The sequence below is a fragment of the Rhizopus microsporus genome, assembly GCF_002708625.1.
Source record: "Rhizopus microsporus ATCC 52813 unplaced genomic scaffold scaffold_10, whole genome shotgun sequence".
Lineage (NCBI taxonomy): Eukaryota > Fungi > Mucoromycota > Mucoromycetes > Mucorales > Rhizopodaceae > Rhizopus > Rhizopus microsporus.
Genome location: NW_019671925.1, coordinates 601367 through 617832, shown reverse-complemented (window position 1 = coordinate 617832; position 16466 = coordinate 601367). Strand labels below are relative to the sequence as shown.

Sequence of the window (16466 nt, the reverse complement as noted above, 5' to 3'; positions counted from 1 at the left end):
AAAAAAAAAAAGAGCTTACAGGTTCAATATTACCATCGATGATCCAAGCATTGACGTAGGTGTGATATCTATCTGTTTAAAGAGTACTTATAATATACCTGAGCTGTAACAAGGAGAAAAAGACTATATGTCGATAAGACTCTTGAACCTCTTTATTGGTGAGAAACAAGATGAGTATATAAAATATAATTTACAGTTCGACATGCTGCGTAATGCTAAATGTAGAATGACTGTAAACAGTATAGTGATGGGGTAATCTCACACGAAGATTAATTAGTAAAGAAAGGATAAATACGACAGTGGGTCCTGAAGCTGTATGTTATAGACAGAGACGATAAAGTGAGTAGTAATTGGTGTAAGCAGAGGCAAACGAACAAAAAAAATGAATAAGGGCAGGTATGGGCAGGTATCATATGATTGGCCAATTTTAGATTGGTTTTCAATGTTTTGGTATGTGTGGTATTTGAAGAGGTACGATTACATTGAAGTCTACGCTGCGTACAACATGGATTTTATTCTTGTCATTGGATGAATTTACTTCCTGGAAAGAGTGTACAGTCAGGATTGTGGGTTTGGAAAAAACAATTTATGAAAGATTGAGTCAGTTTTCGTTTTCCATATATGGAATTCTACAAAAGTAGCAGTTGCTTTCAGGGTGAGGTTTAGGATTCACTTTTTATACAGCCAGTATTATATTCGCGTTATCTATTTGGTAGAGTAACGATGCTATATAAAGAGTATGAATACGATGGGTGGTAAAAACACTATGAGCGATGAAAAAAAAAGGCATGCATACGATCAATAGCTGAGGACAAGGAGCCAATTCGGTAAAGGGCCATCAAGCACATATACACATCATCTTTCCTGTCTTCTCCTTTGACTTCCTCAACAAACACTGATCCAACCCAACTCAAGAATATCATCACCAAAGTCAGGTTGCTTATCGTTTAACTCTAATACTTTAATGGTTTTCCTCGTATACTAATTCTGCTTGTTCAATTTCTGAAATCAAATAATCAACTTTCCTATAAATAAAGGCATTTACCAAATTCTAGCTTTTCATCATAGTCTGGGTAACACTTCGCTTGTGTGAACAAGAATCTACCAAAGTCCTTATTAGTGCTAATAATTATAACGTAGTTTTTATAAGTTCTGTGCTTGATTTGAACAACAGATCTTATTACAAGGTTAATCAACAAGCTTGTTTGTTGCTAAAATAAAAAACAAATCTATACATACGGCATCAAAAGGGGGACTCAAGGAACTTGCATCGGTAAAGTGGGGAATTTCCCTCTCATAAGAAATTTTCTGCATCATCAAGTGATGTAACAGTACGATGGCAACTACACATGTGAGAAACCGAAATGGTATCATTCACAGAATAATCAGTTTCGGGGCGAATTTATTCAATAGAAATTAATCAATGAATAAAGTAAAAATAAATCCTCCAACAAGTCCGCCAACGATGGGTGCAAACATGGGTACAAGAGCATAATAGTGATGCACTTTGAATACGTCGATACCCCATCCAGCAAGGGCAGTAAACAAACGAGGGCCAAAATCACGAGCAGGGTTCAGAGAGAACCCAGATGTATAGCCAATGCAGAGTGAGATTGTTGTGACACCAATGGCAATCATGGCACCTTGAGCTGTTCTGAAAGGTAAATTGTTGGGATGGCCAGAGACCATGATAACCAACAGAAGCATAGCAGTACCTACGATTTCTGACGCGACTGCGGACCCAATGCCAACGTACAGAGGAGGATATGTACCAAAGATACCTGCTGTGCTATATTCCCCAAAAATTTGTCGTTCTCCATGATCAAACTGTGTGATGGCTGGCTCAATGATACTATAGAGTAAAGCAGCACCTGTAAATGCACCCAGTAACTGAGCGGTAATATAGATGGGAGCCTTTCGGATTGGAAATCCACTAAACACACAGAATGCGATAGTAACTGCAGGGTTAAGGTGTCCACCCTAGAATATAATTAACAATCAAGTAAGCAAATGATTACCTTGTGACTTACAGATACATGTCCTGCAACACAGATGCCAATCAACACGGAAAGGCCTAACGGGATACTTAGTTCATAATTCGGATCAGTCCAAAAAATACACAGTCATTTACCTGAGCCAAATGACGATGTTAACCATGATTTATTTTTTTCTATATTTAATGTCTGTTCTGCACAGAATCCACAAGTCAATAAGACCAATATGAGCGTACCAATAAATTCAGCCAAGAATTCTCTGTGCTTTATAATAAAAAGGGTTAGAAACTCTATCAGTAGTCATAGGCGCGTATATGTTTATTTCTTACTTTGGTCTTGAATGATTTCGATCGTTGTACAAACTTTTGTATTTTTGATTTCCTTTGTGTATCCAGTTCATCTGTGGTTTTATGACACAATGTTAGTATTGATGATCCTTTTGATGGCTGTCTAGGTAAATCGAATGTCATAGTAACGTTCTCTGCTTTCACAGTATGGTTCTGCGCAGTAGTAATAGATGAACATGACATTTTTTTTAAAGATAAAGAACAAGAAAGAAATGCTCACAGTGTCTTTTATATATAAAAAAGAGGCTCGCATACATCTTAAGCAATGGAACGCGATACGGCAATCAAATTCACTAAAAGGGAACTTACCATTAATATTTGCATTATTATATTTTATTCTGGAATTATAGTCTTGACGTTGATCGACAGATAGCAAAGGATTGCGTTCATTAACAGTCATATCTGTATCATCCATTAATGATACTGCAGAGGAATTTGTTTTCCAGCTTCTTGTCATAGTAAAGAGATGAGAAAAGAAGAAGAAAGGGACAGAGTGGGTACCTTTATCTTGTTCTTTTTAGCCCAATTTTTTTTATCCACTCCGATAGTAACCTAGACATTATCTTCAACTCCTGTTTACTGTTTCTTGTTTGATGTGGTGTCTTTATAAATCACCCTTTAAAGGTTCGAGGCTTTATAATATCTTGGTAAAATATAAAACTACACACGCTTATTTAGTCTGCATGCTTCTATTCTCTCTCTTTCTCTTGAAATGACGACACAATGGTTGGTGCTTTCTTTATTTAGAAAAACTTAATAGCTTTGGCGAAACAAAGACAATACATATGGTCATATGCTTTCAATGCAGCATCACTACAGACATAAGCTATTCATACATACATCAAACCATGCATCTTTAAGCAAGTATTTCGTTTCATTGATCCTTTCAACAAAGATTACTGTTGTAGCACAAGAATAAAACAAAAAGGAGGGGTTTCGATGCTGCTTTTTCTTTCTGTTGCAAGGCTTTCATGCCTGCAAGTTATTCAGCTTGTATAAACGGATTAATTTCCCTTTTTCTTTGAGAGAGGGGAAATATACAGCGACATCAGTTAAGTGAGATAGAGAGACTACGCTCATATTTAACAAAAATAAAGTGAAACTTTCAAGGTTCTCCTTAAATATATTGGATTTTTTAATGTAACATTCCTCTCATAATCAGCATAATGGTCCTTCTTTTGACTGGTACCCGAACTATACATTATTACCTCTATTGTAACTTTAATTCTGAAAAAAGAGTTACATGTATCTCGAAACACAAAATGCTTGCGTAAAAGTGCACAGTCTGACATTAATGTATGCATCCTTGGTTTTGTTTGCTGCAGTAGTGCTGCTCTAAAAAGAGAGATGCACTGCTTCATGAATCATATGAATGATAAAATTATACAATAAATCATATTGAATCTATTGAATCATGGCTTAACATGGGATTGGATCAAGTAGTTTGGAAGCTATAGTAAACTCTCTTTTTCTCGAAAGATGCTTCTGAAATTGGTAAAACTAAGTTTAGGGCTATAAAAATATGATATTGTGATGTGGTAAAGTAAGAAAGCTTCTAAAAACGGATTTGGTTGTATCCTGATGCGATTACATCCAAAGTACATAACGTCAATCTCGGAATATCATACGGTTATTATGTGTTAGGGCTACTAAATCAAACTTTGGACAATTTAGGTACATATGCAAAATCATTAGGCTAGTTTTGCTACAATTCCATAGATATTTTTGAAGAATTACCAAACTTATCAATATAAACTGTGAGATAATTGTTGCAGTTATGTCAGTTGTCTTTGAGAGAAGGACACAATTGAAGCAGAAGAGTTGAAAAGGAAGAAGGCATTCTATATTCATTGATGAACTTAAATATCTCCCTTGCTTAAATTCAAGGTTATTTCTTACCATGGATATGTTGCTGAGGAATACTAGGAGGCTGTGGGGTTGTCCTGAGATACTCATCCCCTTCTTGTTAATATGTGTTCATTTTGAAACACCGCAAAATCTCGTATATGTCTGACATTTAATTTGTTCCCCTTTTAAAAACTGACACATGAAATTCTTTTTACTTTTCTTTTGTCATGAATTCACTAATCAACTATTGCGAGCAGTTCATGCTTGCTATTCTACGCAAAGGAAAGATACCTCGTCATATAGGGTTTATTCTTGATGGAAATAGACGATATGCAAGGAAAATAGGAGCTGCATCGACAAAATTTGGTCACTATGAAGGGTTTAAACAGCTGGAAAAAGTAAATGCTTTAAAGACTATAAAAGTAAACTAACAGCAATAAAGGTCTTGGATTTATGTATGCAACTAGGTGTTGAGGTAGTTACTGCCTTTGCTTTTAGCATCGATAATTTTAATCGATCTAAAGAAGAGGTTGACTATCTGATGCAATTATTCTGTGAAGCATTTGATGGATTTTGTGAAAGAAGGTTGGTTGATTCTTTAAGTAAATGTTTGAATGCTCATATGTCAATAAAAAAAAAAGTTCTCTAGTTCATCAGTATGGTATCAAGATAAAAATTATAGGTAACCTGAGTCTATTGCCAGCCAATGTACAACAAGTAGCATACAAGATTATGGAAGAAACAAAGCATCATAAAAGGTAAAATAGAAAAAAGAAGGGCTAAACAACTGAATGATTAAACAAATATATAGTCGTATATTGAATATATGCTGTCCATATACATCAAGAGATGAAATGACGACGGCAATTAAAGAGACAGTTCAGTCAGTAAAGGAAGGAAAGCTGTCAATAGAACAGATAAATGATGAAACAATACAGAATCATCTATTCACATCAGATTGCCCACCACTCGATATTCTTCTGAGGACATCAGGTGAAATTCGTCTAAGCGATTTCTTATTATGGCAGGCAAGCGATGGATGCCAGATACAGTTTGTCAATTGTTATTGGCCTGAACTGACACTATGGAAGTTGCTACCTGTTTTACTAGAATATCAAATATACTCTGATCATCAGCAACAAGCGAAAAATAATAGTAAAATGCCAATGTTTATTAAATAAATGTATATATAAATTAAATTGTTGTGTGTGCGTGTCTAAGCTTTGCATAAATTAACTTGATCCAGCATAGCAATAGAAGCACCTAAACACCATCCAGTTTCGGCGCCTCGTATCTTCTTTGCTGTTCGTACCAATCTATCCGATGGAATATTATAGCCAAATTTCAATAAGTTATAGATGTAGCTTAAGTTTAAACAGTAGTTTGCATCATCAGATAATTGTTTAATGGCATCTGGCATATGTCTAAAAGGTTTTCTTTCTCCATTACACACTCTCGTCGTCAGTTCCCCAAGCTCTCTTACTGAGAATTCACTTGGCATACCAAGAGGTTGAGTTAAGTCATAAAAGTATGAAAATACATAAAGATCTCTATCCTTGAATGTCTCTGTAAGTGGTGGTTGATAGACACCGTCAAATGCACATGGATTGGTTTCACATAGTTTGTCCTTGTTGAATACTCTTTCAACAACACTTCGACAGGCTGCGTGACCTGCTCCTGTACCAATCAACGTAACCGTACTGTTTTCATAATCAAACTTTTCCTCATGCCCATCTGGTAAGCATGGGTGATACACTCTACCCGTACGCTTTGCTTCATCTTGCCACATGTCAATCATTTCCGCCTTGATTCTCTTTCGTGCTTCATTCAATCCATAGCCAAGATAAGAGTGCTGATACAGGGTAAAAGTATCATTTTGGTAGTCCAGGCTGTATTTGTGTTCTCCTTCAGCCATAGTGGCTGAGGGAACAAACGTGGGCTCAAATACGATCTGAGTGGATGCACCGCCCAAGTCAAAGATAGCAGCTGATTGCCCATCCTTTTTTAATTTGTCCAACAAAAAATTGACGGTGATCCATGCATAGACACCTTCATCTTTGCCATCCATAATTTCAACTCCATTTTCTCCTGCTATCGGGAATGGATATGTCTCTAGACGTCTACGTACAGCCTGAAGGATAGCTTCGCTCTTTTCAGCGCCTAAAAGACGAAGACCTGCTGTTGCCTTGACAGCAATAGGTGTACAACTTTGGTCTTCTTGAGGTACGCTCTTGACTGCAATATCTAATAATTCATTCAAGGATGCTGCTGCTGCTTCAGGATCATCCTGAAAGCTGGATAAGCCAGGCTTTAGCATATGGAATTCTTCATTCTCCAAAACTGGCTCATTACATATATTGAATTTGTAAACATGAACTCTTGAACCAGATGAGCCAGCATCAATCATGATGGCATACTTTGTTGAAGCCTGACCGTCCTTTGTTGCTAAACATTGAGTTGTCTGTTCTATAGGTTGTTCTGTGATTGATTCTATAGAACAGATCAATATCGTTTTTTCTTTTTGTTTGTTTGTTTGTGTTATTTACCGTTTTTTTCAGTTGATAAGACAGATGATGAAGATGATGAAGGATTGTATAATAACCAAAGAAATAATATAATAAAGAGAGCAACTAAACCACACTTCCAAAAAAGACTTTTCTTGGTCTTTATTGAAGTGGCAATCATTTTCTTGTCTAAAGGAAAAAAAAAAAAAAAAAAAGCAAGAAAATATATTTAAATTTTGGCTTAAATTTCTTTATTTCCCTCTTTTCTTTTTCATAAACTTTAAAATGTCTGCTTTAAGCCATTTCAAATTTTCGGGTAATAAAGAAGCTAAACATGACGCAGTAAAAAAGAAACTAATGCTTTTCATAGTGAGTGATGCCTTTGATTCCTTTAGGACAATACGTGTACCAGCAAAAGATGGAATAAGTGGACATAATATGCAATTACAGTATACACATCAAAAAGTGATTGGCAATGGCTCGTTTGGTGTTGTATATCATATCAAATTATCTCACAACAGTGAAGATGCTGCTATCAAAAAAGTACTACAAGATAAACGATTCAAGGTTAGCGAAATAATAACTTACAGATAGACGCATATGCTGAGAACTTTAGACAATAGAATCGAGAGTTGGAGATAATGCGATTGATGCATCATCCAAATATTTGTGGACTCAAAGCCTATTTTTATACTCAGGGTGACAGCAAGGTCAGGGATCAGGAAAAAGAAAGTGTACAATGTATTAAATCTGATGATAGAAGGATGAAGTGTACCTCAATTTGGTGATGGAATATGTACCAGAAACAGTATATCGCGTATGTAGACACTATACCAAATTAAAGCAAACAGTACCCATGTTGATCGTCAAATTATACATGTATCAACTATTTCGTTCGCTTGCATACTCTCATACCTTGGGTGTTTGTCATAGAGATATTAAACCACAAAATCTCCTTGTGCATCCTATCACAGGTGAATTGAAATTATGTGATTTTGGTAGTGCCAAAGTACTTGTAGAAGGAGGAACAAATGTAGCTTACATTTGCTCACGCTATTACAGAGCCCCTGAATTAATTTTTGGCGCCTGTCATTATACTTACAGTATAGATATATGGTCCGCTGGTTGTGTGATGGGTGAACTGTTGCTGGGCCAACCCCTGTTCCCGGGCGAGAGTGGAATAGATCAGCTGGTGGAAATCATCAAAGTTTTGGGAACACCAACAAAGGAAGAAGTCTTGATCATGAATCCAAATTATACGGAACATAAATTTCCTATCATTAAGCCTCATCCCTTGGCAAAGGTAGATTTGATCATAGTAACAAAATATTGGTCATTAAACTTTAGTGATTATATGTATATAGGTCTTTAGGTCAAGAACGCCACCTGAAGCTATTGATTTATTATCACATATTCTTCAATATGATCCTAGAAAAAGATTGACTGCAAGTGAGGCCATGGTTCATCCATTCTTTGATGAGCTTCGTAATCCAGAAACAAAAATGGCAAATGGGCGTGATTTACCCGAATTGTTTAATTTTACCAGAGAAGGTAAGAAAGAAAAGAACAAAGCATCTTTTTCTTACACTCGTCTATTATTAGAGCTATCTGTAAGACCTGATCTGATACATAAACTAGTGCCAGCACATTATAAAGAGAACCTATTACAGTCTGGAATAGATATCGATAACTTCATTCCCATTCCGTTAAAGGATTTACGTTTAAACATAGTTGATTAAAATACATACAAAGTTTCTTGATTTTTATAATAAAAATTCATGATATATTACATAATGTCTCGAGCATCCATAGCAGCAATTTCGGCACAAATGGACTCTGTAAACTTATCCACTATCTCTTTTAGCTCTCTTTGGCTAATTAACGGTAATTGTTCATAGTTCATATCATCTGCTTCATGTGTATCATTTTGTCTATTCTGTCTCTCCTTTTGTTTCTGTTCTTTTTTTCTTTGTTCTTCTCGCCTTCTCTGATCTGCCTTTTTTTGTTCCTCTCTTCTTCTCTGCTCATCCTTCTTTTTCTGTTCATCTTTCTTTTTCTGTTCTTCTCTCCTTCTTTGCTCTTCTCTCTTTTTCTGCTCTTCTTTTACTTTTTGAGAGGCGTTGGCTGTATTGCTACTAGTTTGCCCCACTTGCGCAGCCTTTGTCTCCGTTCCTGGTGGGGCTTTTAATTTTTTATTCGGTCCAGGATCAGAATCTGCTCCTCTCTTTTTTGCTTTTCGGCTCGTTTCCTGTGGTTGTGCACTATTTTTTTGTGTCTTTCTATCTGCTTGTTGTTGTTGCTGTTGTTGTGAATGATTCGCTTTCTTTTGAGCTTTGCTCTCTTTTTTCTGCTTTTGTTTATTACTTACAGGATCACCATTTTTAGTGAACTGGGTCAACATTCTATCTCGCGCAGGATCAGATACGATATTCCAGTCGCGTTTTTCATCAAAAGGGAAATTCATAATGTAGTTGACGACATTTGATTGATGACGAAGATAAGTCAGGTACTTGATTAGTTTCAGCAAAGTGTTGTCACCATTATTTGACGTACTGTCATAAGCTGACACTCTAATAACGTTATATGGCTGACGAGGCACAACTGCTGGATTGTCTGTGATTAAGACGGTATTGGTTGCATTGTAATGGGTACTTGACCAGATAAACTTTAGATCCTTTATTGTACAACTACGTCCTTCACTCAAAATAGTTCCAGACGGATTATATTGACCATCATAGATTTTACGCACTTTTGGAAACTGTTTACACATGGCTTTAAACACATTGCCAGTTGCCGAACTCCAAATGATGACTTCAAATTGTTGACAAATGTATTCAAGGAACGTATCAAAATAAGGTCTTGCAAAATAAGTCTTGGCTTGTCTTCTTGAAAACACTGTGTTCACCCAGTCAATGACCAAAAGCTTTGCTTTGGGATTATCATTATGAGTTGACTCTTGCTTCGAAATCTCAATGTATTCTGGCTCTAAATTGGCGGATTCAGTCATCTCTGATAAGCCGTGTAAATATTATATATAAGAAGGAACAGGAAAACTGTCGTCCCTCTTTACTTTCTCCCCCCCCTTTCTTTTTTTTGGGCAACGCTACATGCACGAAAAATTTCACCAGAAGTTAACTATGATGCCATCTAACACACTTTTCATTATGTAGCTTGACGCTACATATAAGTTTATAAAAGACCCATCTTGGTTTGCTTTTTTTCAGGAAGAAAGAGATAGCGAAATGTCGTTATTTCTTTATTCTAATTTTATGCTGTCAAGATCATTCAAGAGTATTAAAGGATATCCCAGCCTTATCTTAGGTAGAAACTTTGATAGTGTGAGGCTGTAGAATGAAATCACAGTTATCGCCCCGAGATAACGCCCGTAACAATAGCTACTTTGTCCTGAATTTTTTGGTGTATGCAGCGTTTCCTTTTTTTTTTCTTGATTGTCTTTTTTCTTTATACTCTCCCTACTTTTTTTTTTACTTGTATAGTAATAACATATATTAGGATGGAAAAAGATATTACCAAAGATGATCTGATAGAACCTCAAGTATCAACAACCCATAGTCAAGAAATAACTAACTGCGTTTGCCATTCAGTCTTGCCAACAGCTGACTCTGACCGCTGTAGATCATGTAATCAACTCATTTGCATCATTGACAACCAAAAGCAAGAGTGTTTGACAATTACTTTAAAAGTGGAAAAACTGAAATCTCAGCTTAAAGAAAAGCAATCGTTCAATGAATCCATAAAGCAGCAACTCCAGGATTTACAAACGACATATGACAAACGTCAGCAGGATATCAAAATAATGATAGAAAGAATAGATTCGATAGAACAAGATATCCAGACGGTTCGTCTGAAGCATCAAGTCGAAGTAGCTCATACAAAGGCAATTGAGCAGTCCAAGAAAATTGCCCAAGTCGAGTTACAAGATTTGACTCAAAAATTGTTTGAAGAGGCCAATGTTCTGGTGTTCAAAGAGCAACAGGAAAAGGAGCAGCTTCAGAAACAATATGATGATCTTGAGCATGTGCTAACAGAAACAGAGCGACAATTGAATCTTATACAGACAGAACTGGAGCAACTTAGGGAAAAGATGACTCATGATGAAGAAATAAAAACGGCTGCAATCAATCGACGTAGCTTTGGAATCAAGACTACGCATGAGAACTATGTGCTTCGAGCTCAGTTGGATATGTCGATGCTATTTGATCAGAAACAGCCTGTCGAGGTCAGATCAATATTACAGGATCAACTCGTGTTGGATGAGTTTGCCGAGTTTATAGCGTCAGTAAGAACAGTCCCTATGACCAAATTATCTAATCTTTCATTTATGAAAGTATGTTTAAAATCTGACATCAAGCCTTGTTTGCAGATGGTTAGAAAGATAAGCATAAAGAGAGTTATTGATGCAATTATATCGAAAACATGCTTGATCGAACCTTGCTCAGTGCCTGAGAAGAGAAAGAACGCGTCCATGCCAACAAATGGTACTCTTTGGGATAGGTTGTCACAGAAAAAGGTAGATCCATCTTTCATAGGTTGCCATTTATGTGGAAGAACTCTCGAAGAAGAGCAGGAAAGGTTACTACTTCGTTGGAGGTTCCGATTATCCTACTTTGATGAGTGGGCCCTTATGGACAAACACTGCCGAGATCGTATGGTCTCTGTCATGGAATTTTATGATTTCATAAGACGAATAAAGCATGGATATTATGATAACCACCCTATTCTGGACATATACCAAGAATGCTCTCGCCTCCGACTCCGCATGTTTATCAGCAGGTAAAGTAAAGAAAAGAAAAGGATCACATCACTCTTTTTAGTGATACATCTGCATAAATAACAATGACAGGATGGGTGCATTTGGCTGCTTGATTGAAAGCTTTGGTATTACAAATCTCAAGCATGAATTTAAAAGTAAAGTTCCGTAAGAAAAAAAAAAAAAAAAAAAAAAAAAAAAAAAAAAAAACTTGGGAAGAAAGACAAGTTCCTCGGAAAAAGTCGCTCGTTTGGAAGGTGTAACATTGCCTGAAACTTACAAGCTTGACGTATGAGATTACTGAAATGAGGGCCCTTGTTATCAAAAGGAATATAGTAGTAAGATGACAATGATTTTGCCAGATATTGATTATTTGATCTAATGGCTTAATTTCATTAAACTGTGCGGCCCATAGTTGATGAAGAGCTTAATTAAGAAAGTTCATTACTGAAACTATTGGTATTACATTCTTTATAACTATATAAACTAAAGTAACGAGCATATCTCTATTGTTTACCCTTCCTCTCCTTTGCACTCACACATATATATATACAAATATATACCTGACAATCCTATTTATTTTTGACACAGACTGAAGTGATGGAATAAAATAAAACCATTTACATAACACGTTATACATAATGATAACTTCTATAGAGAAGGTTCCTCTTTTTTGTTGTTATCAAATGACTCTGTAACCAAGACAATGAGAGGTCACATGTTGTCAATTGGTCATGAAAAGATGGAAAAGCAGGGAAAAACGACTGTAGGATTGGTGTAACAATAATAAGCAAAAAAAGATGACAAGCGACTATTTAAACTGATTAATCATGCCACATGGATATTATTCATTGGAAACCTTGCCTTCCCTATTGTACCTGTTACTGTTGTGTGGAGTGTAGATACAAAGCAGAGGGCGGAGGCTGTAATTCTTTGTGTTCCTTTCGTTGTCACAAAGCGTGTGACTTTTTTAAACCCTTGATCCCTTTCATACTGAAAAAATGAAGAAATAAAATCAACGAATAAAACTATAGCAACTGTAGGTTCTCTCTTGTTCAAAATCATTTCTATAGTAATATGAATGAGTCCTTTTATTATAAAGTGACAGTTGTATTATGTGACAAAATCACATAGTAATAAACGGGTGATCAGCTACTGTGCTCCTCGATCTTGAACATTAATTTTTTGTGTACCCTCAGCATTCTGAAAACAGACGAATGAGCGGCACCAGTAATAACCAGTAAAATTCAATTGCTCTTTCTAGATATACATATATATTTATATATGTATACACGTACTTAAATCCGCCTTCCCCTAGCACATACAAAGAGCGAGATGGGGGACGCATTTGTATTCAGGTCCATAAAAGGTAGGGGGTCATGCCATTCAATGAGTACAAGACTTTTGTAGGGTTAAATTTCCAAATTAATAAAATTGGTTATCATCCGAGATTAGACTTTTACATCAATCGCCGTTTCTATGGTAAACAAATTAAAAAATTTTTTTCTTGACAAACTGAGTTAAACCGGATCATGTCTATAACAACGCACAGACAGGATGCTTTACTTTTTTCTTTTTCCTTTTCTCTTTTTCTTTTTGTATATTGAGTTTTTTAAATAAACGCAAGAAATCATCAGTTACCCTTTTTTTAAAAGGCACTCTTTTTCTATTAAACCCCTTCTTTTTAAATATCTATTAAAAAGAAGCTTCACTTTCTTCTCTTGATTATATACTAGCCATCATGCCTCTTGAAGATTCTCTCTCTCCAAAAGAGACCGTCATTAATGTCAACAATGACAAGCCTGCTTCTGCACCAGTGGTAGAAGACGCCTACGAGCTGAAAGGACAATCTACAGCCATTGACATGCCTCCTACTACCAATGAAAAGGTCGAAGATGCCTCTACAGACGATGATGATGACCATTTAAAGAAAAAGGAAGGACGGTTCAAGAGATTTTACCGAAGACATAAGAAATGGTTCCAGTAAGTCGTTTTTTTTTTTTAAAAAAAGGGAGGAACCAAAAAATTAATCATAAAATTTTTTTCAAGTCTCTGTTACTTTCTTATTTTTACCGGATATCTTGCCGCCTCTTATGCTCTTCAAGTGCCAAAAGGATACAATCAAGAGAACCTTGTGTTGGGTTTAATCTATGCATTCTTTTGTCTAAAGTTTGCTTTCAAATATATTCCTACAACTGTCGTGACCAAACCATGGAATGCCTGTATTCGTACTATAGCCAAACCTCTCGAAAGAGTTCCCAAGTATATTCTTCATATTGCTTATGGTTTCTTTGTTTTCGCCGTCATTGTCATCACCGCCTTTAGCTTACCAGAAAGGCCAGAATCAACTCGTATTCAACGTCTGATTGCTCTCTTTGGTTTGATTGTCTTCTTGGTTGTCTTGTACGCTTCCTCCAACAACCGTAAAGCGATCAATTGGAACACGGTCTTTTCTGGTATGCTTATCCAATTTATCCTGGCCCTCTTTGTCTTCCGTTCCTCTGTTGGTCATGACATCTTCCAATGGGCCTCCAGATTTGCTCAAGGATACCTCGACAAAGCCACCAACGGCGCGGCCTTTGTCTTTGGCAATGCTGCAGTTCAATCAAACGTGTTTGCCATTACTGTTTACCCTGCTTTGATCTTCTTTGCAGCCACTGTGCAGATATTGTACTACATCAATGCCCTTCAATGGGTCCTTCAAAAATGCGCGACTATCTTCATGACTCTCTTCAAGATGTCAGGTGCCGAAGCTGTCGTAGCTGTGGCCTCTCCTTTCTTGGGCCAAAGTGAAAATCCTTTGCTTATCAAGCCATTCTTGCCCTACTTGACCATGTCTGAAATCCATCAGGTCATGTGCTCTGGTTTTGCTACCATTTCTGGTTCTGTGCTCTATGGTTACATGACCATGGGTATCTCGGGTGAAGCTCTGTTGACGTCCTGTATCATGTCTATTCCTTGTGCTATCACCGTTTCTAAGATGCGTTATCCCGAAACCGAGACACCAATGACTGCAAAGACGGTGCGTGTGCCTCCTAGCGATGACCGTCCATCCAACTTGCTCCATGCTGCTGGTAATGGTGCTGCAGAAGGTATTCATATTGCCTTGCTCATGACTGCCAATTTGATATCCCTTCTTGCCTTACTCTATGCCGTCAATGCACTCTTAACCTGGGCCGGTAACTTTTTGACAATTCAAGATCTCACACTTCAATTGATCACTGGTTATATCTTTGTCCCTGTAAGTAAATGACGAATAATTATGGGGATCAGATAACTTATATATTATTTAGATTGCATGGTTGATTGGTATTGAAAACAGAGACGTCGTCGCTGTCGGACAGATTTTGGCAACCAAGATCTGGGCCAATGAATTCGTAGCCTTCCAAGCTCTCACAACAACCTACAAAGACGTCTTGACACCACGTTCTGTCATCATCACCACTTATGCTGTCTGTGGGTTTGCCAACCTTGGTAGTGTAGGTATGCAGATCAGTGTCTTGAGTACTTTGGCCCCAAAGCGTAATGGTGATATTGCTAGTATCGCTGTCTCTGCTATGCTTTGTGGTGCTCTCTGTACCTTTATCTCTGCTTCCATTGCTGGTATGCTTATGTATTAAAATACCATCTCCTTTTTTTTTTTGTGTGTGCATTTGCATATTTCCTCCCCTTTTGTATTTTAGCTATTGTAATTTTATAATAAATCATGTATTTCTAGACAAGACAATCTAAACGTGGCTTTTTGATAGTCTTTTTTTTTGGGTTGAAGATGGAGTTTGAAAAATGGGGAGGGGGGTGGCAAACAGAGAGAGTGACAGAAAGGAGTGAGAGAGACAAAAAGGGCAGGAATTGAGCAAAAAAGTTTTTTTTTTTAATTATAAATGTTTCGCTTTGGTAAAGCCCTTGTTCAGCATGCCACATTAAGGGCTCCTGCTGTTACAGTTCCTCGATTATACCAACCTGCCAAAGCAACCAGCATTGATTCTTTAGTAAGTCGATTCCATCAGCTACGATTCAATTCTACCAATGGTTCAACATTTGTCAGTGGATTCAATACACAAGGCAATGCAGTGATTGACAACATTCAGTCTTCTGCTCTTCCTTCTAGTCAGTTCAAGACCAAGAAACCAACGACACCCGGTAAGCGTTGGTTGAAACGAGTACCCCGTGATCATCTCTACAAGGGTAAAGCTGTTCGAGCCTTGACCGTCGCCAAACGAAGCACAGGTGGTCGTAACAACACAGGTCGTATCACGATCCGTCACCGAGGTGGAGGTCATAAACGACGTATTCGTATTCTAGATTGGCACCGTCAAGAAACTGGCACACAGACAGTCGTTCGATTAGAATATGACCCCGGACGTACAGCCTGGATTGCTTTGTTAAGACACGACAAGTCTGGAAAATTGAGCTATATTGTAGCTCCTCATGGATTGAAAGCAGGCGATCAAGTAACATCATATCGAGCCATAAAGGATCAAGAGGGAGATATTACACGTACGGTAGCTATTGATGTAGGTAACTGTATGCCCCTCAAGATGGTCCCTGTTGGTACAATCGTTCACAACATTGGTTTAAAGCGAGATGGTCCTGGTGTGATGGCAAGAGCAGCAGGCACCTATGCTCAATTGATTCAAACAGGAGAGAAGGGATACGCACAGGTTCGTTTGTCGAGTGGAGAAGTTCGTTTGGTGCCTGTCGATGCTTGTGCTACCATTGGCTCTGTCAGTAATCCAGATCATCAACACGAAATGATGGGTAAAGCAGGAAGATTAAGATGGATGGGTATTCGACCTACTGTCCGTGGTACAGCCATGAACTCGGTTGACCATCCTCATGGTGGTGGTAGAGGTAAATCAAAGGGTAATAAGGATCCTAGATCACCTTGGGGTGTATTGGCAAAGGGTGGCAAGACAAGAAAGACACCCAATCCATTTGTTGTTAAACCAAGACCAAGACGTTAAACCTTTGTTTTTTTTTTGTTGTTATTGTATAGAAATAA

General features: G+C 37.3%; 8 protein-coding genes across 8 annotated transcripts; 5 read left to right on the top strand and 3 right to left on the bottom strand.

Annotated features, from left to right (window-relative positions):
- Window positions 1–1416: 1416 nt before the first annotated feature.
- On the bottom strand, window positions 1417–2524 carry RHIMIDRAFT_238440 (aquaporin; the record flags this gene model as incomplete). Its single annotated transcript, XM_023608965.1, has 4 exons — window positions 1417–1980; window positions 2031–2074; window positions 2132–2258; window positions 2324–2524. The coding sequence occupies 4 exons, from the start codon at window positions 2522–2524 to the stop codon at window positions 1417–1419; spliced, it is 936 nt and encodes a 311-aa protein (XP_023465483.1).
- Window positions 2525–4416: 1892 nt separating this feature from the next.
- On the top strand, window positions 4417–5370 carry RHIMIDRAFT_238439 (Di-trans-poly-cis-decaprenylcistransferase; the record flags this gene model as incomplete). The annotated part of the gene is made up of 4 exons (XM_023608964.1): window positions 4417–4587; window positions 4632–4774; window positions 4831–4947; window positions 5001–5370. The coding sequence occupies 4 exons, from the start codon at window positions 4417–4419 to the stop codon at window positions 5368–5370; spliced, it is 801 nt and encodes a 266-aa protein (XP_023465482.1).
- RHIMIDRAFT_216289 (nucleoside phosphatase GDA1/CD39) lies at window positions 4946–6888 on the bottom strand. The gene is made up of 2 exons (XM_023607305.1): window positions 6736–6888; window positions 4946–6679 (listed from the first exon to the last, which is right to left on the bottom strand). Exons 1-2 carry the CDS (start codon window positions 6872–6874, stop codon window positions 5406–5408), a joined length of 1413 nt encoding a protein of 470 aa, XP_023465481.1. The 5' UTR covers window positions 6875–6888; the 3' UTR covers window positions 4946–5405.
- A 90-nt stretch (window positions 6889–6978) lies between these two features.
- RHIMIDRAFT_285201 (Pkinase-domain-containing protein) lies at window positions 6979–8432 on the top strand (the record flags this gene model as incomplete). Its single annotated transcript, XM_023613252.1, has 6 exons — window positions 6979–7009; window positions 7064–7260; window positions 7317–7403; window positions 7457–7996; window positions 8058–8244; window positions 8296–8432. 6 exons carry the CDS (start codon window positions 6979–6981, stop codon window positions 8430–8432), a joined length of 1179 nt encoding a protein of 392 aa, XP_023465480.1.
- Window positions 8433–8479: 47 nt separating this feature from the next.
- Window positions 8480–9700, bottom strand: RHIMIDRAFT_238436 (HAD-like protein; the record flags this gene model as incomplete). The annotated part of the gene is made up of 1 exon (XM_023608963.1): window positions 8480–9700. The coding sequence occupies one exon, from the start codon at window positions 9698–9700 to the stop codon at window positions 8480–8482; it is 1221 nt and encodes a 406-aa protein (XP_023465479.1).
- A 347-nt stretch (window positions 9701–10047) lies between these two features.
- On the top strand, window positions 10048–11501 carry RHIMIDRAFT_18587 (uncharacterized protein). Its single transcript, XM_023605860.1, has one exon. The coding sequence runs from the start codon at window positions 10115–10117 to the stop codon at window positions 11489–11491; it is 1377 nt and encodes a 458-aa protein (XP_023465478.1). The 5' UTR covers window positions 10048–10114; the 3' UTR covers window positions 11492–11501.
- A 1555-nt stretch (window positions 11502–13056) lies between these two features.
- On the top strand, window positions 13057–15237 carry RHIMIDRAFT_227576 (uncharacterized protein). The gene is made up of 3 exons (XM_023607599.1): window positions 13057–13447; window positions 13514–14705; window positions 14758–15237. The coding sequence occupies exons 1-3, from the start codon at window positions 13206–13208 to the stop codon at window positions 15082–15084; spliced, it is 1761 nt and encodes a 586-aa protein (XP_023465477.1). The 5' UTR covers window positions 13057–13205; the 3' UTR covers window positions 15085–15237.
- Window positions 15238–15345: 108 nt separating this feature from the next.
- RHIMIDRAFT_285199 (ribosomal protein L2) lies at window positions 15346–16428 on the top strand (the record flags this gene model as incomplete). The annotated part of the gene is made up of 2 exons (XM_023613251.1): window positions 15346–15453; window positions 15553–16428. 2 exons carry the CDS (start codon window positions 15346–15348, stop codon window positions 16426–16428), a joined length of 984 nt encoding a protein of 327 aa, XP_023465476.1.
- Between the last annotated feature and the right edge of the window lie 38 nt (window positions 16429–16466).

Bases quoted from the DNA above. Each gene is read 5' to 3' on its own strand.
- RHIMIDRAFT_227576 (XM_023607599.1), top strand. From the start codon at position 13,206: ATGCCTCTTGAAGATTCTCTCTCTCCAAAAGAGACCGTCATTAATGTC. The intron at 13,448-13,513 runs GTAAGTCGTTTT...ATTTTTTTCAAG, and splicing joins AGACATAAGAAATGGTTCCA to TCTCTGTTACTTTCTTATTT. The intron at 14,706-14,757 runs GTAAGTAAATGA...TATATTATTTAG, and splicing joins CTGGTTATATCTTTGTCCCT to ATTGCATGGTTGATTGGTAT.
- RHIMIDRAFT_216289 (XM_023607305.1), bottom strand. From the start codon at position 6,874: ATGATTGCCACTTCAATAAAGACCAAGAAAAGTCTTTTTTGGAAGTGT. The intron at 6,680-6,735 runs GTAAATAACACA...TCTGTTCTATAG, and splicing joins CTTATCAACTGAAAAAAACG to AATCAATCACAGAACAACCT.
- RHIMIDRAFT_18587 (XM_023605860.1), top strand. From the start codon at position 10,115: ATGCAGCGTTTCCTTTTTTTTTTCTTGATTGTCTTTTTTCTTTATACT.